Source organism: Paramormyrops kingsleyae, chromosome 8 (assembly GCF_048594095.1).
Source record: "Paramormyrops kingsleyae isolate MSU_618 chromosome 8, PKINGS_0.4, whole genome shotgun sequence".
Taxonomy (NCBI): Eukaryota; Metazoa; Chordata; class Actinopteri; order Osteoglossiformes; family Mormyridae; genus Paramormyrops; species Paramormyrops kingsleyae.
Window position 1 is genome coordinate 21480976 of NC_132804.1, and position 22638 is coordinate 21503613.

The 22638-nt window shown below is 37.7% G+C and overlaps 1 protein-coding gene across 1 annotated transcript; it reads left to right on the plus strand.

The window, feature by feature from the left end:
* On the plus strand, positions 1-8602 carry asip1 (agouti signaling protein 1). Its single transcript, XM_023795291.2, has 5 exons — positions 1-254; positions 402-552; positions 3625-3817; positions 5056-5102; positions 6632-8602. The coding sequence occupies exons 3-5, from the start codon at positions 3655-3657 to the stop codon at positions 6797-6799; spliced, it is 378 nt and encodes a 125-aa protein (XP_023651059.1). The 5' UTR covers positions 1-254; positions 402-552; positions 3625-3654; the 3' UTR covers positions 6800-8602.
* The last annotated feature ends 14036 nt before the right edge of the window (positions 8603-22638 follow it).

Below are 22638 nucleotides of genomic sequence, written 5' to 3' on the forward strand. Positions count from 1 at the left end.
AGGTGGTGCACTGCCTACTGTACACCTCCAGCGTTTGTGCAACAAGCCAAGGAAGCACAGATATGACAGTGCCAGTTAGCTGGAAGGTTAAATTATTTGGACTGGTAAAGACATGCAAGCATTAGAAAAGAGCAAGATCCCTGAGTCTCAGCTGTGGAATCGAGGAACAAGGTGCATTACAGGCTGGGCGATGTCAAGATGGGCCGACTCATTGGTGGAATCTGAGCCAGCATCTATTTTTTTTTGTGATGGAGGTAAAAATAATTCCCAATCTGATAATTCCCCCCCTCCTTTAAAAACTTTGACCTTCTGTACCATCTTGTATTTTTCCCTCCTTATTTTAAAAAACAAAAAGCGTGGATCCGCCCCTGTCTCAATATGCCATCGCTCTTTTTTCCTAGATTCCACCACTGCACGACTTTCATGATATTTCTCTTCATTAACGGATGTGAAAGGACAGACTCAAAACCAAAAGGGAAGAGAGGAGGAAGCTAGAGGGAAAGTACTTGCAGGTTTTTCCGAAGCAACGACCCGGAGAAGGCACTTTTGAAGGTATTAATGATTCCTGGCTAATTTTTTTGTGTCTGCTACCGAGCATAAATGCATGGAGAGATTTGTATTTTTCTGCAATTCCACATGGTGAGCTTGGCTTTTTCGAAAAGCCTCACAGTGCATGCATGCTTCTGTTGTAGCTTTCAGAAGAGATACACGAAGATAAAAATCAAAGCTGGGCTATCAGGCTCAGAATTAGTCTGAAAACTGACTGGAAATATTCAGTATAATTCACAACAGCACTTTGGAGCTCTGAACTAGGATGCTGGGGCCTATATTTACCATTAAGTGTGATAAATATTATGACATTTCCTGCTATTCTATATGGAGTGCTAATAGAGAGCATTCTAAAATGCTCATGTTTTGCCATGCTATATCATAAATTTCTTAAATTAAATATTTCATTATAAAGTAAATAAACACTTCTGGCAGACTGATATTGTGTTTTTGAGTAATTAAAATATTCTTATTAAATTTAAGATGATAGTAACATTCACTTATATATATTTTTGAATATATATGTAATAATTTGGCTTTCCTGCTTGTTTGAATATAATTTCATGTCAAACAATTAGAAAGACATCAAAATATTTTTTTTCTTTCTAAGAATTTCCTAAAATAAATCAGCCACAATATGTCTCATGTGATAAATAGTTGTTCTTCCACAGTTGATAATATGCATGTTTACTGTGCATGATTTATGTTGATAAATATATTGAATTGAAATTCAATTCAAGTTGCATTTCGAGAATATTTCAGGACTTTCTGTACCGTATTTTAATACATTACCATTGGTGATTTTACAAAGCCACTCAATACACAGCACTGGAAACTTGCAAAGCTTTGATCATAGAAAAACTATTCAAAACTATTATGAACTGATATAACATGCACACATAATGATGGTAACAACAGAGAGTATTTCTGAATTATTATGGCACAATGATTACTGCGACAAATATTCGTGTAGGCCTTGGCTTTCGAATGCCCCAGTAATTTGTCTGGATTTAATCTCCTTTTTGTTTTAAAATGAAAATTCAATCTACATAATTCCTAGCCTGTTCATTATTTATAGCATGTTACTTTGTATATTATATAAAACGTGTGTTGAAAGAAGCCTGTCTTATAAAATTTCAGTGTGTATGTTCTTATTCACAAATCTTTAGCTTCACGGATCCAGTGATCAAATTTTATAAGTCAGGCTTCTTTCTGTTGTGTAACTGTGTCTGCAGTATAAGTATTCCAGTCAAATCTCACTGTCCTCACTATACCCTGGCAGACAAATAATAATGTATCAAGAGCTGGTGTACACTGTCAGCATGTTAGTTTTAGATTGCGACAGCAAGTTGTTAGGGAGCAAACAGTGATGTTACATAGTAATCATAGCGACAAACAAACAGAGGCAGTTGCAAAAAACATTGCTTGAAAGAGTTAGCTACAAATGAAACTGGATGCATGTGTTATTGGTTTTTATAGATATATAGAAATAATAGCCTGAATCTGACCTTGTCTAATTAAAAACGTTTTGTATTTTTTCACCAACAAAAATGAGGCATGACAAACTTAAAAAATGCAAATGACCTTATTATGTTGTACTGGCTCAGACATAAAATATATATATATTCTGAATATCAAAGGCACAATTTTACTTTATTTTGATTCCCAAGACAAGAGATAATTGACTTTAATATAAATGGTCTTTTAGAAGGGGGGGGGGGCATCACTGCACTATGAGAACCGTAAAAAATCAGTTTGTCTCAGAGATTTGCCAAAGCCAACTCTCCCCCACTAGTAATTTTGAGAAATCATATTTTTCTAATGCAAAAGCTGGATTTTTATAGAGACTCTCATCTCAACATTGACTCTTTTTTGGGAAAAGAATTTGGGGAACATTAAACGAGATTCATGTCTCTAATGGTTCAAACAGTTTAGCCTGCATGATTAAAAACTTCCAATTCACAAAATTTCCATACAAGCATGCTTCTCAGGAGAGGTTTTTCATAACAAAATATTTAAATCTAATCTAGAAAGTGTGGGCACAAATATAAATACAAAAACTAATGTGCATGAAAAATTACATTATTCCCTTTAAAACTGGAGTGTCATGATATCAGGCTTTATTAAACATAACTCCAACATCTTTTTGATACTAGAAAAAAAATTACTAATCGAGAATTTTTCTGAAACAACCAGACCAATAATTCTCAGTAGCTTGTGTAATTATAATGACATTAAAGCTGTAATTGATTATTTTTACAATTGGCTCAGGTTGAATACATAAATTGGCCAACCAATATTGTTGCATTTTCCAGTGCTGGAATCAAAAGAGTGATTTAACCACAATCGAAATTGAAATGATTTAGTATGTCATTGTGCTTTCTGAACAGTTTAGTAGTTGACTTCATGTCATTTGTAAGATGTTCTTACAGCCTCTGGTTGGAACCAAAATAAAATCTGAATGTACATATAAACTGAATGTACATATAAGGGTTTACACTTAACCTTTTGCTTAGTAATACATGAACTTCAAATAGCAGAGAAGAAGCAACTTCAATGACTGCAATCTACCTGAGCTTCTGTAGACCCTTCCTACTTGGTATTTTAGGAACTCATATATTATGGTTCCAGTCAGACTTGGTCTTAAACATTAGGATTTCTGAAATCTCTGCGGGAGAAACAAAATTTCAAAGATTTCTGCTCCAAGTGACACTTGATATCACAAGACCTATATGCTAGTGCTCCTTTTTTTGAGATTAGTTCAAATTGTGTAATAGCTTGCTGTCATTTCTTCATTTATTTTCTTATAATGTTTATAATGTTTACATTAAAACATAATAATTTAAACACCATATCAATTCTGCTATTTACTCTGAATTTGATACTTTTCTTTAATAAGAAATAACTCATATTGTTAATATAATAATCGTCTGGATACAAAAGATTGAATTACCCAAAAAAGACCTTGACACAAGTGTACTGAACTGTCCTTGAAAATTAACTTATTAAAAATACAAAAAAATTTCAGCAGAGCTGAAGTGGGATTTTGCCAACTGGTGTTATTCATGTTTGCAGATTCCAGCGGCCTGAAGAGCGGACTCTGATATGAGTGCCAAGTGTTTGCTGTTGTCTCTGATTCTCGCCTCTGTCAGTTTCCTCATGCTCTATGCACACATGATCCTCGAAGAAAAGCCTGTCAGCAATGGTTCTTCCTCAGCCAGTCTACAAGAGCAAACGCATTCTGATCCTCCCCCCGTCCTAATCGTAGGTCAGTCTGACTTTTCAGGCATTTATGTCGCCTCCCTGTTTGCCTATCAGATTGCAAAATGCTCACAAAACATTCAGTTGCATGCTGCCCAAAATTGGGTGTCTCATTTCTCTGTTGTTCGGTGTAGCGTTTACACTGTAGACCATCACCACACCATGTTGCTTTCAAATGCTATATGCTTCACGCTTTCCATAACATGCAAGCAGATTGCAACTCTAGCCAAATTATTCACAGGGAACAAACGATAAAAGAAAACTTAATATATAATATTAAACATGATAAACAGCATTATTTATAAGTGATAATCTTTACTTGACAAGACTCAAAGATTATTGTTAACTGTTATACTTAAAGAGAGCAGCACTAGAACTTCATACTTCATAACATAACATTACATTACTTCATAAATGTAACTCTGGCACATATGAAAACAAAGGAAGAGATGGGTGGTTGGAAGGACTGGGGGACAATTCATTCACCAACAACTTGAAATTTCGGTAACGCTTTACATTCAGTGCACCTTCATAATGCATTCATAGAACATTCATAAGCAGCATGCAAGTACACCTTAACATCCTAACTTCCCATAACAGCTTTAATGATAATGAACACTTTATTAATCCCCGTGGGGAAATTGTTTTTACGCCTCCCTCAACTTGCTCTTTTTTTTTTTTTGTAGAGCAAGTTAATATACATTAATAACAAACATTACATGACTATACAATTATAATGTTTGTTATTATTATATAATGTTTGATATTAATGTATATTACACATGTGAAGGGATGTTAGGATGTTAAGGTATACATACATGATGTGTATGAATGTTTTATGAATACTCAATACATTATGAAGGTGCAGTTAATGTAAAGCGTTACTGAAATGTCTTACTTGATAATCTTATGGTGTAGTATCAGCACAACAACACAGCAGATGAGAATGACGCAACAGCATTCGCAAAACAAATATGCCAGCGTTTTTAAACCTGCTGATGAATTTTATCTGCAAGTTACTTTCTTAGAGACTCAAAATAAGAGGAAATGCCTTGGAAGAATTACACTTCAGTGTGCTGCACTTTAACATGTCTAGGTAAACATCTATAAATGTTAGTATAATGTAAATCTAGGTCACAAATGCATCAATGGTACTTACATATGTAAAATTGACAATCAATGATGCAAAATACAGTTTTATACATGTCTCTTTTGTCTTTACTTATCAACATTCTTTGTTTTCAGAATTACCAAAAACAGTAAACAAGAAGCCTGATAAGAAACAGAAAAAGGTACGATACTGAAACATTATTTTGAATAAATGTTTTAGAATTTAAATTCTAAAACCAGATACACAGTTGATAACAGAATGACACCTATGTATAGTCCAAACATTGCTAATCTACAGAAGTTTTAAAACTACAAGTACCATGTTTCATTACTTCTGAATTGTCATAGTTTCGATCCCATAGTTTCAACAATATTAAACCGTAATAATAACAACAACAATTATTGTTATATTACTGTTGCTTTTTATTTACTGTTTACACTCGATCTAATCGATCTGGTTAGAATACACTGAAACAAATTTAACAAATATAATTATTAACTTGTCTTCGTAAAGAAATGTATTAAGGAAAAACTATATTTTGAATTTAAAAACGTGCAAACTACGGAGCCCCCGAAGTCCCATAGAGTGATTTTTTTTCTCTTGTGCCCACAAGATAGTTACAGTCCGAATGAATGGTCGCGACAGAGGTGATGCGACATTAACAATACTTTTTTTTCAGTCGTTATCGGTAATCATAATAATAATACACTATGATAAACAGGTACAGTAAATACATCATTACTGACACCTGTTTATTGTATTTATTGAACCTGTTTATACCTATTTTACTATGATTACCGATAGTGAAAGAAAAAACTATTGTTCATAGCGCTTCACCTCATGGCGGCCATTCACGCGACCATTCACACGGACCGTGTAACTCACTCTTTAATGCCAAAGTAGTGCGCAGAAGCGTTGCATTTACTCCTTCGAGTAATATTAATTGCAAGGCTACTGTATCTTATTATATTGTACCCTGATGCCAGCAATGTTTTTTTTAGGAGAACGATTCGATTAAACAAGCTAGTAACATCAAACACACAGCAATTCGTCTATCTAATTATGTCAATAAAATCATTTTTGAGAAATCAGTAAACGCTTGAAAATTGCAAATGCAGCTTAACCTAGAACTCTAGCAAACGTAGTACGGCAGCTAACCTGTTCCTTACAAATATTGTAATTGTAAGGAATTACAATACGTAACTTGTGCGCACAAGTTACGTAACTTGCGCACAAGTTACGTATCTTGTGCGCACAAGATAAAAAAAAATCACTCTATGGGACTTCGGGGACTCCGTACAAAACGATATAAAAATACATTTTACGTTATTTAATAAAGCAATCTCGATGAAAATAAAATAACTATCAGCTTATTTACTTTGACCAATTCTTTTTGAAATTCGTTCAAAGTCGTTTTTTTATTTCAATCGACAATTATACATGATACAGATATTAAACGTCAGAGTATGTATTAAATATTTACACATACAGAATGAATTACTATACATACAGGAAAAGTTCCACTGCAGGTAAACCGCGAGAATTCTCCCCGTAATAATTTGCTTCGTGTAATGCTTATTTAATCAACTGGACTGCCTTCGAGAACTTATGGTTCAGTTTACGGGCTACGTGTAACTTAAGATGATGATGAATATTATTACTACAAAACAATTAAATTTCTAAAGTTTACCTTCCTTGCATCCTCTAAAGAACAAGTTCAGCACCAAAACCAAGCGACCGCCGCCTCCAGCCAACTGCGTCCCTTTGTGGGGAAGCTGCAAGACGCCCAACTCCATGTGCTGCGAGTACTGCGCCTTCTGCCAGTGCCGCCTCTTTAAGACCGTGTGTTACTGCCGTATTGGCAACCCGAGGTGCTGAGTACCTGCGCCCGGAGGGCATCCCTATCCGGAAAAAGGCCATTCTAATGGTATTATTTCTGGGGGAAAATGACGAGGACTCGGACGTAGATGTCACCGGCCGTTGTCTTGTAATAGCTATGTTATTTTTCTAAAAGTATAAGCACACTTAGGCATATTTAGTATGTTTTAAATTGCAGTTAAAATATTTAATGCAATTTATGAAAAAAACCGATACAGTACGGTAATGGACAACTATCTTATGAGACACAAGTATTTACCCTGATAGAAATGTTATTTATGTAGCCGCGACTACAAACGCAAGTACCGACACCCCTTCACATTCGCAAGGGTTAGGGGCGGAAGAATCCCGCGAATGTGAAAATTATAGCGAATAATACTTCGACCCATTATTAAATATGCAAAATGAACAGCACTGAAAAGTTTAAAGGTTACTGTGAGAAACACTGATATTCCATGGTCACAGAGACAGCTAAGTCAGGGGGGCTGGTGGCTGAAACTGAGATGCCCGACGTTCCCAGGCAAAGATCCGTAGCTCCCACAGCCTCTTTCTTTTAATATTTTTTTTTTATATAAAAATAACTTAAAATTAAAGATATAGTACCACTTGCACCAGTAAATATAAAATGCTACTAATTTTCGTAGGCTAGGCCTATATTGTATTGTCTATATGTGATAAACTTTTTAGTATTGTTTAGGCCTGTATATCTTTGGCTTAAACGTTGTCTGCGAGTTTCTCCAGAAATATTCCGGTTAAGTTGTTCACGGCCAACTTGCGAATAACCGAAACCGCAACTGTCTGCAGTGAAGTAGCCTAAATGGGGAGAGGATTCAAAATGGAAAAGCTGAACCCGGCATTCTGCGCTAATTTATTTACTCTGAACTTAAGTTGTGGAATATTGATATCTTTTGCCTGTGATTATAAGATAAAAACTACATAATTACGTATCTTTAATACAATTTTCTCCTTATTAATTAGGCCTAGTCTTTTTTCCAAGCCGGATTCCTAAAACCATTCCTGATGATTTGTTTACTTGTGTGTTTTCCTCAGTCACGTTTTCCAAAAACGTTTACAAATTAGATTTAATTAAAAGTATATTTTAATGGGCCCGTGAGTTAGACAGTTTAAATAGTATTACAGCATTACAAGGGAATAACTTTATGGCTGAAAGATGAAGTGCATAGTAGTGTTTTTGCAGGAGGGGGATGACTGTTTTTAACTGTTTTGTACTTTGTGTTTGGATCGTTATATTTGACCAGGCTGACAAATACAGGGAGTCGGGCCGCAAGCAGGGTTGCAGGAAAGCCGTGCGTAAACACGCGGTACTTTAACTAATGGACTGCTATCACATTGCCGTTTGCATTTGGCTTATTGAGTTTGGTTACCTTTCCTGAAATGGAATATTTTGCACATTTAAAGTTGCGTTTTGCTATAAATGTATGTTTTTATTGCATAGCAGGGGCAACACTTGTATAAATGTGTTTAGATGCTGACAATGCTACATAAAAGCGACTATTTTAATATAATGTGTAATTACACAACAGTTAGTTATATTGTTAGCATAAAACACGTTTGGCTAATCACTTTTTTCTAATTTTTACCATATGCTTAATGAAGAGGGACTGCTAATAATCAAATTTTGCACTAATTCAAATAAATCAGCTAATATATTTGCAGCTTATTTTAAATAGAAAATATAGGTCAGCAGTTTGTATTTTGATATAACACTTAATAGGTTTATAAAGATGTTTGCCATGTGTGTGCCTGTGTAAATGTGTGTGAAATAAATGTTTTAAGACTGGTTTACTGTCCATGTGCAGTGCAGTCCAGATACACAGGTTTACAATTTGGTATTTAAAAAATAAAACCAACAATCCAGGCATCAAAAAATCAGTGACAATAATAATAATCGTTATTTATATGGCACTTTTCATATATGGAATGCAGTTCAAAGTACATCACATATGAGATTAAAATAAAACCAAAGACAGAAGCAAGAAAGCACAGCTGCATTTTGACAGACAGATCATTGGAAAATACTACTACTCACAGCAGGTCCTATCCACAAGCACAGCATGTTCCTGCTGTTTGACTGATTGAAGAAGCAGTCACTGTAGCCAACTGCTTTACTTCCCATCTTTCACTGGCCATCGTGCGCGTTTACATGTGTGTGCCGCAGTACCTAACCCAAACCACATCCTGTCAAGCCACATAACTATTCAACAGTAAAACTGTATTCAATTATCAAGTGCTAATTCATTTGGTAAGTAGCTAGTTAACCATAATAATTTTATTTTTAGGGTCCTGGATAATTCCAGCCTCCATTGCTTTTACAACAGAGTTCATTTGTTGCTAAAAATAAACAACTTTGTTGAGTTCCAAAAACTAGGTAAATGTATGTAAGTACATGTATAAAAATATATATATATAGCTGTAATCAGTAATGGTTTTTTTATCAGACAGAAACACATAAAGAATTTCATGTCTGTGTCCTCAAGATGGTGATATATAATTCTGTTACTTGGCTGATGATCCAAAGCAGCATTTACTATAGAGCTAGATGTTTACAAGAACCTAAGATCTTAACGCCTGTATCCAAGTGTACAACAGACTTAACATAAACAGGTTAGAATAAAAGTATTTATTAAGAACATAAGAAATTTACAAACGAGAGGAGGCCATTCGGCCCATCAAGCTCGTTTGGGGAGAACTTAACTAATAGCTCAGAGTTGTTAAAATCTTATCTAGCTCTGATTTAAAGGAACCCAGGGTTTTAGCTTCCACTACACTAGCAGGAAGACTATTCCATACTCTGACTACACGCTGTGTAAAGAAGTGCTTCCTCAAATTTGTTTTAAAATGTTCTCCCGCTAATTTCCACTTATGGCCACGAGTTCTAGTATTTAGACTAATATTGAAATAGTCATTTGGCTGAACAGCATCCAGACCCGTTAGAATCTTATAGACCTGAATCATATCCCCCCTTAGTCTCCTTTGCTCAAGGCTAAACATTTTATACAAAGAGTCAGATGATATACGTGCAAGATCATTTTAACAGAATTTATACATTTATTACATAGATTGGATAATGCATTGTAACGTCACTAAAGCTGTTTCTTACCTCTGGCCTCCTCTAATAGTACAATTCACCTTAACTGTATAGCGCCTTTCAAGTACACACTGCCATGGTGATTTATTCATTATACTAGGGTCTTTCCTTAGTTTATATTGGCAGTATAGATTCACAATGATATTCAAATTTATCCAGCTACATCCTGCTTCCAGCTCATTATTTCTCAGAGCCATGTTACACAGCATGCTGACATTGCATAATAATAATAATAATACATTTTATTTATATAGCACTTTTACAAGAACTCAAAGACGCCTTACAGAGAAAGTACACAGAAAACAGATTACACATTATGCATATGGAAGGTTAAATGCCTTAGCAAAAAGAGAGGTTTTTAGCTTGGTTTTAAAATCTAAAACAGAGGTCGACAAACGGATGGCAGTAGGTAGTGAGTTCCAAAGGCGGGGAGCGAAACGGGAGAATGCACGGTCACCATAGCTATGTAATTTGGAAGGGGGGATGAGGAGAGAGCCAGTAGAGGAAGATCTAAGACTGCGGGGAGGCTGGTAGGGTAGAAGCAAATCAGTAAGATATGGGGGACCTTGATTATTAAGAGCTTTAAATGTCAGAAGCAGCATTTTGAAATGAATGCGCTCTTTTATGGGGAGCCAGTGCAGGCTCTGCAGAACGGGTGTGATGTGCTGATGGGAACGAGTGTGAGTAAGGAGGCGGGCAGCAGAGTTCTGAACTATCTGAAGTTTATGGAGAGATTTAGCAGAGATCCCAGCGAGTAGTGAGTTGCAGTAGTCAAGACGGCTAGAGATTAAAGGCATGAATGAGGAACTCGGCAGCAGAGTTTGAAAGGTATGGCCTGATATGGGTGATGTTACGCAGGTGAAAGAAAGCTGTTTTTACTATGGCACGTAGGTGTGCGTCAAATGAGAGGGTTGGATCAAAGGTGACACCAAGATTTCAGACCAGAGGAGATGGAGAGATGGTAGTGTGGTCCAATTTGAGGGTTATTGGGCTGATTTTGTCAAGTGTGGATTTTGTCCCAAAGACAATTAGTTCAGTCTTATCGCTATTAAGTTTTTAAAAAAATTATGCCTCATCTATGATCTGATTTCAGAGAGGCAGGTTTCTATATATGCAAGTGGAAGGGTGTTTATGGAGCTGGAGCTAACATAGATCTGGGTGTCGTCGACGTAAAGATGAAAATTTAGATTAAAGCGGCGAATGATCTGGCCTAGAGGGTGAATGTAAATGATGAAGAGCAGTGGCCCCAGGACAGAGCCCTGGGGAACGCCACGTGTGACAGCTGATATGTCTGATGTCTGACCGGATAGGGTAATAAAATGTTTTCTGTGAGATAGGAAATTAACCAGTTAAGCGCTGCCCCACAGATTGCCCCCTAGATTGTGGAGTCTCTGGATAAGAATGGCGTGTGAAACTGTATCAAAGGCTGCGCTTAAATCGAGCAAAAGAAGGAGGCTTATGGCACCAGTATCAGTTGCAACTAGTAGATCATTTAAAACTTTAACTAAAGCGGTTTCTGTGCTGTGGAATTGGCAAAAACCAGACTGAAGTGGTTCAAGGAAACTATTGTTTTGCAAGAAGGAAAGGAGCTGAGAGTAAACTAAACGTTCTACTGTTTTAGAAAAGAAAGGAAGAGTAGAGATCGGGCGATACAGTAGTTAGCAAGGTTAGATGGGTCAAGGCCGGGCTTTTTAAGGTGACGGCTGCTACTTACAGAGATGATGTAATGAACCTCAGACACACTGACAGATGAAAAGTTAGTCAGAGAACTAGTTAGAGCTGGGACACTAGGAGGAGAAAAGAAGACTGGATTAGCATCTGAGTGGTTTCTGTCCAGAGAAGCATAAATATCAGAAATTTTGGTATCAAAAAATTGAAGGAAGGCATTGCAGCTTTCCGTAGTGGGTTTAAATGTTATGGCCAGGGGGCTTGAATAATCTTCTGACAGTAGAGAACAGGATGTGAGAGTTCTTATTATTGTTTATGACACTAGAATAGTAAACAGATTTAGCATTTTGTAAGGCATCCTTGTAACAGGCCATATGTTCTTTGTATGCTTCAGCATGGACAGAAAGGTCAGTTTTCTTGAGTAGTTGCTCAAGTCGCCAGCCTTTCTGTTTCATACAACGAAGCTCAGGGGTATACCATGGAGCAGGGTTAGTAAAGGAGACCAGTTTGGTTTTCAAGGGGGCAACAAGATCTAATGAGTCAGATAGGATTGTGTTTAAAGTGGAGACAATATCATCAGGGGAGGAAGGGATACATTTCGTTGATAGTCAACATTGTTTTCTATTATCAGTTCATGGAGTAGAGATGACTTAGTGGAAACAGAGGGAACATTCAAAAGTGCACAGTTTACAAGTTGTGGTTTGAATGAAGTCTGGGGTAGAGTACGGAGATAGTTAAAATTAACAGCACGCTGGGTACAGGTAGTTGGTCGACGCCGAGTTGTCCAGAACGTACAGATGTTGGTATTGTCATAGTGGAGAAAAGTTCTATAGCGCCTCAAGCCACAATGAATATAACGACACCGGCGTGAAATGCCTGCTCGGCAAGCAGCGGAGGCAGCTTCTCTAGGGAGTCAGTGGTCATTATTAAGACGTTTGAAGTCTGCGGCGGAGTACTTGTAAAATCGTGGAGCAACTCGGAGAAGTGCAGTTGGTAGGGGGATTAAGGGAGATTAAGTAATGGCAGGTCTTGTGGGGTGTTCCCCTTAAGCAGTGGTCATTACTTACTAAAGAGGGTCCAAGGAAGGCAAACCGGTGAACCAGCAATGGGGACATGGGCACTCAAGGTTCAGTGATGCGCATGGGGAGTGAAAGCACAAATTACTGAAACAGTTCATGCTGGCTATGATAGAAAGGCGTCAGAACACAGTGCACCACATCTGCATAGCCAAGCCCAAGCTGACCCGTATCTACCAATGAAATCACCTACAATGGGCACATGAGCATCAGAACTGGACCATAGAGTAATAGAGGAAAGTGCTCTGGTCTGATGATTCACATTTTCTGTTACATCATGTGGACGGCAGAGTGCGTCTGTGTCATTTACCTGGGGATGAGGTGGCACCAGGATGCACTGTGGGAAGAAGGCAAACCAGCAGAGGCAGTGTGATGCCCTGGGCAATGTTCTACTGGGAAACCTTGGGTCCAAGCATTCATGTGGATGTTGCTCTGACATGTAGCACCTTCCTAAACATTGCTACAGACCAAGCCCATCCCGTCACAGCAACAGTATTCCCCGACGGCATTGGCTTCTTTTAGCCAGATGTGCCCTGCCACACTGCAAAAAATGTTCAGAAATGGTTTGAGGAACATGAAAAAGAGTTCAAGGCATTGACTAAACCTCCAAATTCCCCAGATCTCAATCCTATCCAGCATCTGTGGGATGTGCTGAACAAACAAGTCTGAGCCCCCACCTTGCAACTTGCAGGACTTAAAGGATCTGCTGCTAATGTCTAGGTGTCAGATACCACAGGACACCTTCAGAGGTCTTGTGGAGTCCATGCCTTGATGTGTCAGAGGTAGCAACACAAGGTGGTTTTAATTTAATGATTGATTGGTGTATGTGAAAAACATAATAGTTCTTTGTTTGTTCCTAGCGCTCAGTTTAACAAAGGCATTACTTTTCTAAGAAATATAATAAACGACATGCATGGCAACAACCTCTATATTCACTCAAGATAAATTTATATCAGCCCCACAATACACAAAAACGTTAAATAAGTTTCATTACAAGCATCGCGCAACATTACAAGCAGAAAAACCGCCACACCAAAAAGGAGCACCGTGCATTGGTCTCCATCGCAGAAACAGAATATATTGTTACATCTCAGCCCCTGTTTCCCCGCAAACAGAATGCATTGTAAAGACACAGATCAAAGCGGGGTATGACCCAGTGTGCAAGGGGACCGTAATGAGCTGGTTGTAAACATTGGCCAGGGTTCTACAGCACTGGCTATAAAAGTGGGTTAACAAAAACAACACAATGCTGAAAGATACTTTTGGTGCCAGATGCACCAGCTGTTTCACATTTGCGGAGAAAATCTTAAATAGGTAGATGATGTGATTAGGTGTCTCCTGAGACACTTTACTGGTGTGGCTAATAGATTCTGCACCTCATCTGGCATCATTTCCATTCTGCTTGTTGCTGAAGTCCATCCCCCCCAAAGACCCAGGTACAATCTCTGAGCACTTCTGCTATTACATCCAGCATGCTTATATTCTGATTTTATAACGTCCACTTGCACATTTTCCAGTGTCCTGTTCTGCAGAGACATTTACCATTTCACATACCTGATCCTGAAATGATGCTTTACTTACCGTTTGCTTCTTTTCACATTTTGGGTATGTGACTATTCTCCTAAGGATGGGATTCAAACAGGCAACCTTCCGATCACAGACACGGAGGCCTAACCCACACCATCCCAGGCTATTAACAGCCTTTGCATATCCCTGATCCTGTTCAAGGAAGACAAAGTTTATAGATATTAGAATCTAATGAAGAACAGTTGCTTTATCAGTGTGTGAAACGAGAGGGTTTAGAAAGAGGGCAACGCATGTGACCAAATGTCAGTGCAATTGAATTGCAAACTACCTGTTTTGATTTCTATATCTGATTTCTATATTATTATACAGTAGGTTTACAAAATACTTCAGATAGGAACACAGCTTTGCAGAAAGCCTTAAAGTACATATAGCCTGACACATATATTAACTACGGCCATGAAGAGCTTAAGTTTTAAGTGTATTTTTTACATCCATCTCACAATTTTTTAACTCTAGCACAATTTTCTTATCTATTACAGGGTCACACCAAGGGTGACTGAAGCTTACCCCAAACAGTAGATGTCAGTCCAGTGCAAGAGTTTTCAGTTAGCTTGAAATGCATTTCTGTTGTACTGGAAGGGATGTCATTCTGGGATATTCTTCCTTGAGTACTAAGAAATATTTTGCAAAGTGGACACATATTTGGACACATAATTACCTGACAAAATTGATTCATACAATAGTTTATATTTGAATGCCAGCCAAAACATGGTGTGCTTTATTTTGTTTAAAGATTTTGGTTGTGTAATAGTGTGGCATGTCAGCTGGGGGGGGGGCATCAAAAACCTAGTTTAAATTAATAAACAAATTGCAATATTGCATTACTTCCAACTGGCGGTCTGGATGTGTTTAGAATATTTTAGGACTTTCTTACATGAGGTTTGGCTCAAGTTCAAATGACAGAAAAGATTAATTAATTAAGATTAACTCTCTGCACCAACCAACAAGTAACCAACATGGTTATACACTCAACAGCCCCCAGAAGTTCTTGAAGATCTTGGGGGAACCTTTGCACACCGGCTTTCATGCTTAGTTTTTCAGAAGGAACTTAGTTTAATGTACAATAACATCTTCATCTGAACGATTTGGATGTTTAACAAAGACTTCTCATTCATTCATAAAATGATTAAAACGATGACAAGTGACTTAAGTAATTACATTGCTCAATTCAATATCCCTGGCCAATTACACAACTGATTAATTACTTTGAAATATTCTTACCCTTACAGAAAGTATGAAGATGCAAAGTTGCCAAATTAGGGTTCCACATATTAGATAAAAGATACTTTATTGATCCCAGGCAGGGAATTCTTTTGAACTTTTTAACTACAAAAAAGGTGATGAAGTTCTTCTGGTGGTACAATTAGCCCTTAGCAGAGGGAACATTGCTCATTATTTCTTAACAGGCCCACAAAACCTCATTAAGATGTCACACAACATCCTGCAGAAATACCCCCAAATGTCCCCAAGGACCAGGTTAGGGAAAGTGCTCTGCAGGCTAAAGTATAGCCCCTACCTAACATTTAATTGTTAAGCATCCATTGCTGCTCTTACCAAGCCAGACCCTCAATAAACATTTGTTTTCACTCTCTGTGGTTCACAAGGGTTGAGCTGCACCTTAAACTGACCTTTGTTTGTCTTCTGCTCTGGTGCAGTAGTTAGGGGAAAAGTTCCAGAGCAGCAAGGAAGGACTCGCACACAGAGAAACACTGAAGAATTCAGAAAAGGATTTTAAACTTTTCTATTGGTTACGTTGCTGGGCTGTCTGTGTAGACAATAAAAGAATGTAAAAAGTGCATAGAGTGCAAAAGTGCAAAGATCTCAGTCCATGTTGTTCGTCCTTCAGTGTACAAGAAGCAATACAAGACAGGCCACCCAACATATAGCTTACTATACAGTGCACCCAATCAGTGAGCTATGACATAACTGAACACCCCTGCAATTACCAACAGATCAAGTCATTAAAAACACATTAGAATAATAGAATTGTAGCGCACCAATGCATAGTCATGCACACACTGATATAGATACTTATAAGGGTTAGCTTTTACATTGGGGATGGAATACACCAGTATAAAAAGACAATAAGACTCACAGAAAACAGGCCATGCCTAATTCTTCATTTAAACCACTAGTGTGTAGTGTTTCGAGGTAAAAGATTTCAGCATTCACACTGGGGTTAAATTTAGAATTGGGAATCATCCTGCCAATTCCAGAAGGTAAACATTAGAGCTGCATGCTACGTTGTTTTTTATTATTATTATTTTGTACTTTTTTGGTCACAAAGCTGGTAAATGTATTGACCTTTTTGCAGTTAGATCATGCAGTACAATTTTGGTAAAGAAAGAAACCCACCGCATCGTCCAAACATCTCTAGCAGATGGAGCTTTTATGTGTGTCTGCACGTATCAGAATATCCTGAACATTGCTCTAGAAAAGGAGAAAAGTGGAAGAGCGTTGAAGATCTCCTTAGAGACATAATCAATAGATAAATGCTGCAGTGTTTTTTTCCATAACATTGCATGTCTCACGCCCAAGTGGTGAACAGTGTTATGGTCCCGTCTAGGGGAAGGGCTGTAACCGAATGAAGATATGAACAAGATATTGGAACAAGATGGGTAGTGATTATGAAAGGTTATTAAAAGGGCAACAATGTATAGTGGATACAGTACCCCAGGTACAGATATGGAGGACCCAATTTATTACAAAAAGGTTGTAAGGAGTTAATATAAAACTTGTTATAAGCAATACATGACCTTACATATCAAATCTTGTTTTAAACAACACATAAAATTACATGATATGTTGTTTTAATCAATACATGAAATTACACTATTATTCAAAGTTACTTGATAAGTAGTTGAATCAATATATGAAATTTCATTATGAGGGTGCCATTTTAAGTTCAAACATTTAGGGTTTCATAATTCACAAGGTGGGTTATATTATTAGACAGATGTGGCTTTTTTTCTCAGAAATACACATACTTACTCCAAATACACTTTTAGAATAGCTACCTAATGTACAATTTAATGTATGGCTTGTTTAAAGCAATACATGAAATTACATTTTCCTTGTTTGAGATAATTGTTGTAAGGGTTGACATTTAATGACACCTGACAGGCGTCAAACAGAATACACCATCTGTCTTTAAAATACACAGCTCTGGGGGATAGGCTGACAACCTCATGCTCTGAGCACAATGGGTTTTGCTATTTTTTCTTTTATCACCATGGTATCATCCCTCTTTTTTTAATTCAGTGAGCAATTCCAATCTTTCTTTCTCCAGACTCTCTTCAGTCTAACCTGCTGGGTATGGTGGCAGGTAATTCACCTCTGTTTTCTTTGCTGGCTTCCTGTAATCAGGGCTCTTGTCTTTCACTGCATTACATGTGAACTCAGGACAGCCAAACTTGCCGAGTCACCTTCTTTAATTGGCCATCTTGTCCTTAAGGCTCATCTGCCAGGAATAATCCCTGCTGAAGGAACCTGGTTCTTTCAGACACAGGTACTTCCAAATAAGTGCCTCACAGAAAATTTGCAACGCTGAAGGATATGCTGTATAAGCAGAAATAGCCTGAGTCAGATTTTCAGTTATATCTCATTTTATATTCTTGATAGTCAAAAGAGTGCCATCTCTTCTGAAGGCCTCTACTGCCTTTTCAAGCACCATTTGTACTTTTGGGGAGAAACATGGGATTGTAGAATCTTGAGGCCATTTGAGGCCAACTCCTTGGAGAAAGAATAAGTGTGTCTTGAGAAGAAGTGGAAAGTGCATCATCTGTCTGGGATGTAGATAAGCCTACCCCACTGTAACCTGATGAACTATGTGTGGATGAAGTGGTAGATGCTTCATCTTCAAACTGCAATGTGTTAGCACTAGGGACAACATCAGGTTCAGTACAGAATGTCAGCCCTACAGGAGATGGGAGCACAAATTTGACTGTGTGTTAAATTTGGTCGGTAGAAGGGTAAAGTAGCCCTGAAAATCAGAATCCGTACACTGGAGGCTGAACTACTCAGCTGTAACAAATGCTTCCTTTACAGCTTGTTTCAATTCACTTTTTGGGATTCTTAAGGAAAGGATTAGCTTTCTGACTTCTTGGTCAATAAGTGCTCTTAATGCAGAAGGTTCTATGTTTTCATCGACCTCCTAGGCCTGAGATAAGAAAACTCATAAAGTACTTCATGAAAGTTGTTTTTACTTAAAATAATAGCTTATGAAATCTTTTATTACCTAATATATGCAATATTTGTAACGCTTCAGAGTAACCAAACACTGTTCAGCAAGACAATATGGTGCCAAAGGTTAGGAATCACTAAGTGCCTGGTGCTCAACAAGAAAAACACACCCAGAGGACTCAAGGTGATATGACCTCAAATGCTTATTGTAATAGGCATTGACAATGACAATGAGACATTTGCCCAAAATGACCATCTGACTAATCTCAACAAAGTCAGGTAGACCACCAGTACATCCATAATGCAGTTTCATGCTGGTTTTGTATGTTGTTCCACAATAAGATACAGCATTAGATAACTGCATCCTTGTTTGGTTTGATGATACTTTTCTAACGGCCTCCTGTACCTTTGCATGTATCAATTCCACAGGCATACTGTATACCTTACTAACACACACCAAGGGTGTCATAATGCTTGCATGGGAATGGTAAGCCATCATCATCTGATGCCTTGTAGCAAGTGAGAGCAAAACATTTTTGAAGATGGTAGTATGGCTCACTACACGTTTGGAAAAAACTATGTTTGCTTCAAAGTGCATGGTCCACAATCCAACAAGTGGTCCAAAGGCTTCAGTCATTCATTTGGAAGGAATCTATGATGATGTTCAGATATCTTTGAGTCAAGATAAGTGATGCTTCCTACTGTGAGGACAGGTGACACGACCAGTTCAGTGAGTTCAGGTCATAAGAATTCAAGGTCATGAGAATGTGTCATTGAAAGGTATCATTGACCCCATAAGGAGTGGCAAAATCTGATTAGCTCCCAGTTCTCATGTGCATTTCCTCCAACACTTCACTGAGTGGCAAACTTTTGTGGCGCTTGATTGAGGGCTGTTGGTTTTGTCAATCCATTTGTAGGGGAAATGTTCAACTGAATCATTCTCAACTGAATTTACTTAAAGAGATGTATTTTATCTTGATACAAACTTAGAGGTGCAGTGCTACTGTAGCTCTACTGGAACTGTATTTTCAAATAAATCATAAGCTACATCTGGAGGTTGACCAGTGGCAAAGAGAAAGTCTGTCAGTTTTTCTGTCAGCGGACAAGACTTTTTGACACCAAAATGATGGGTAAGTGTATGATATCCCTTTATAGTCTCAACATGCTTGGCATATGCGTCTTTTCTCCTTTGTGGAAAAGCTCCTGATCTTACTTCTTCCTGCTGGAATTTACTACGGCATCCTAAACAAACTCCTACCGACGTAATTCCCAATAAAACTTTCAACTAAACCAAGCTGGTCCACTAAAACAAAAACTAAAACAAAAAGCACAGTCCCACTGATGTTTTTCCAGCACTAGCAATAAAAACCACTTCCTGCTCCAAGACACAAATATCTTTTAAAAGTGGTTTCAAAACTGTTTCATACCCAAACCTTACATCATCACCTTTGCTAAGAACAAACAAATGTACTGATGTCAGAGAAGACTGCATGTTAGGAGGCATATTGGCCAAAACCCAATTTAATGCTGATATTTTGTGTTTTTTTTCTTAGATCAGGGGTTTCCAGCTCCGGTCCTGGAGAGCTACTGTCCAGTAGGTTTTCTATCCTACCTGGTGCCTGATGACCTGCACCTCTTCTCAGGTAAATATCTCAGGACCACGTGTGGCTCATCAGAATCCAGGTGGGATAGAAAACCTACTGGAAGTAGTTCTCCAGGACCAGAGCTGGACACACCTGTGTCAAATGTTCCAAGTGGATCACACACCTCAAACTCATCAACATATAAAATCAAATGGACTTTCGGATCTTTCCCATCAAACAGCTTATTTGCTTTGAAATATCCTCCATCTACATATGACTGAAAAATGTTTCAGCATGTCCAATATGAAGCTTTTTCTATTTATCACCTGTTGCAAAGTCTGAAGCATAGATACATACCAATAATGGCTACTGTCAACAAGAATATATTCCACTGGATCAGTAACTTCCAAACTGTCCTTAAAATTTTGCTTTTCATAGAGGTATAGCAAGGGGGACCTCCTACTTCTAATGCTGTCTGAATGGGACAGGACTTACAAAGTTCTTTTACAAGTTGAGTAACAATCTGTTCAGTAAATACACAATTGTTCAATTCAACAGCACTTGACACAAATTGGAGTTCTTCAACCATGTCATCAATAGATCTTCAAGATACATTGTATTTGCTCTCTAACTTTAAGAGAAGCAAGGCTATTTTCTTGACAAAAATGTCTGTGATTCATCTTGCATTTGGTCACCCCCATCTATATTTCTGTCCTCAATGTCACTGTTATGTGGCCCAGTATCAAAAGAAAATGACCCGGTCTCTGTCACACATTCTAAGACATCAGTCTTGAAGTCTGTATAAGAATGAGGATTATGCCTTCTCCTTCTATGTATCACAAATATCCCATCTCTGTTAGTCTTACACTCACACTTGAAATACACATTCTATAGTTTCATGACTTCTAAGACGATGACCTAAATGCTCAGAAGAATGACACGTGCTAAAACTTTTATAATTAAAAGTAAGCACAGTTCTGGCAATAGAGTGCCCTTATGTACATGCTATCTACTTAAATGTGTGTTAAGGGTACTGTGTTTTGAAAGGACATGGACAACTGGAGTGTGAACACAGTACAAAATATGCACATGTAAACAACCCATGCTATAATCCTCAGGCTTCAAGACAGCTCCTGTTGAGGAGGTTATACACTGGCAGATCTTACACTGCCACACCATGGTCACACACTACATCCTCATACACTATTTTAGGGCTGCCACTAACAACTATTTTTCTATGGATTAATCAACCGATTGTTTTAATGATTGGTCGATTAATCTAAACGATTAATTTTCCTTCAGAAAATCCATCATTTTTTGACAAAAACAAACTGTTATTGCAGGGCTTTACATAATGAACGCCTTCTTTTCAGCACTATACAGATATTATTATTATTATTTCTTTTATAATTAGCCATTTTTTCACATCTCAAAATTAAAACATATTTTGACTATCAAAAGAAGTGTAGAAGACAAAGTTGCATCAGTTTAGGTTTACAATTTTAGTTTAGAAATTTGATCGGGGTGTTAAAATAATTTTGATCTCATTTGAGCATCATTTGTATAGTCAAAGTAGACATGGTGCATGCACATTTTTTTCAAAATTATTACATTTTAAAGCATTAGTCTCAGCACCTTATTGACGTCCACATGACATCAAAGTGAAGTGATTCAACCAATCAATTTAAATAGTTTATTCATATTCTGATCGCATGGGGTACCAATCTCACGTGGGTGCACACTAATCCGTGTAGATTCCCCGCCGAAGTCAGTAGTTCAGTTCCCTGTCATGCTGTTTATTTAATTAGTGTTACACTTTCACACATACTACCTCTGTGGCGCGAAATGTTATGATTCGTTTTTGGTCTTACCAGGAGAGCCGCAGCTGCGCAGTAGAGTTCAGGCGACACGCAGTGCATCGGGTTAACGCGCGTTCTGTGTGGAGCCAAGCCTAGGCGCGCTGTGCCAATCGCCGGCGTAAATGAAGTTTTGGGAAAGACGACAAACCACGGCTATGTTTATGTTTGACCATTTTTTGTAGTGTAAATGAAAGAACTGCAGCGGCTCATAACTGAGTAACGGCAGTGCGCACTGTTGCCGGTTCATATATGGTAACGTAACATTTGCTTACATTGGATAGAGGGTAGCATAAAAAATCAGCCATTTCGTTTATGCCAGCAGTTAAAAACAGATGGATAGAATATGATTCACAGCATATGCATACACGTCAAATCACGTCTGCCATAAATGTACTGGTACTGTATCGTGTTAAATTAGGAAAAATGCAAAAATGAATGGACAGCGTCTTTTCCATTTTACAAACGAGACACTGCACATAATTTACTCAAAATAAGCAAGTGGATTATTTTCAGGATTTTTTCAGTGAAAGGGGCCCAGATTTATGAGATAAAGTCCTCATTTTTATAAATGAAACGTACTTCTCTTATTAGTAGACAGTTAATTTATTCAGTGTATACCTATAAGAAACTGAGGAAAAGGCAAACCATTTCTGAGGGGGATAGAATGATGACTTGAAAAGTGTGAGTCAATTGTGTTGAGTAAAAAGTGTGCTGTAAATGTCTATCCCACTAAAATTATCTTTGTTCAAAAATCATTTTCAAACATAACAGGAAG

Bases quoted from the DNA above. Each gene is read 5' to 3' on its own strand.
- asip1 (XM_023795291.2), top strand. From the start codon at position 3,655: ATGAGTGCCAAGTGTTTGCTGTTGTCTCTGATTCTCGCCTCTGTCAGT. The intron at 3,818-5,055 runs GTCAGTCTGACT...CTTTGTTTTCAG, and splicing joins TCCCCCCGTCCTAATCGTAG to AATTACCAAAAACAGTAAAC. The intron at 5,103-6,631 runs GTACGATACTGA...CATCCTCTAAAG, and splicing joins CTGATAAGAAACAGAAAAAG to AACAAGTTCAGCACCAAAAC.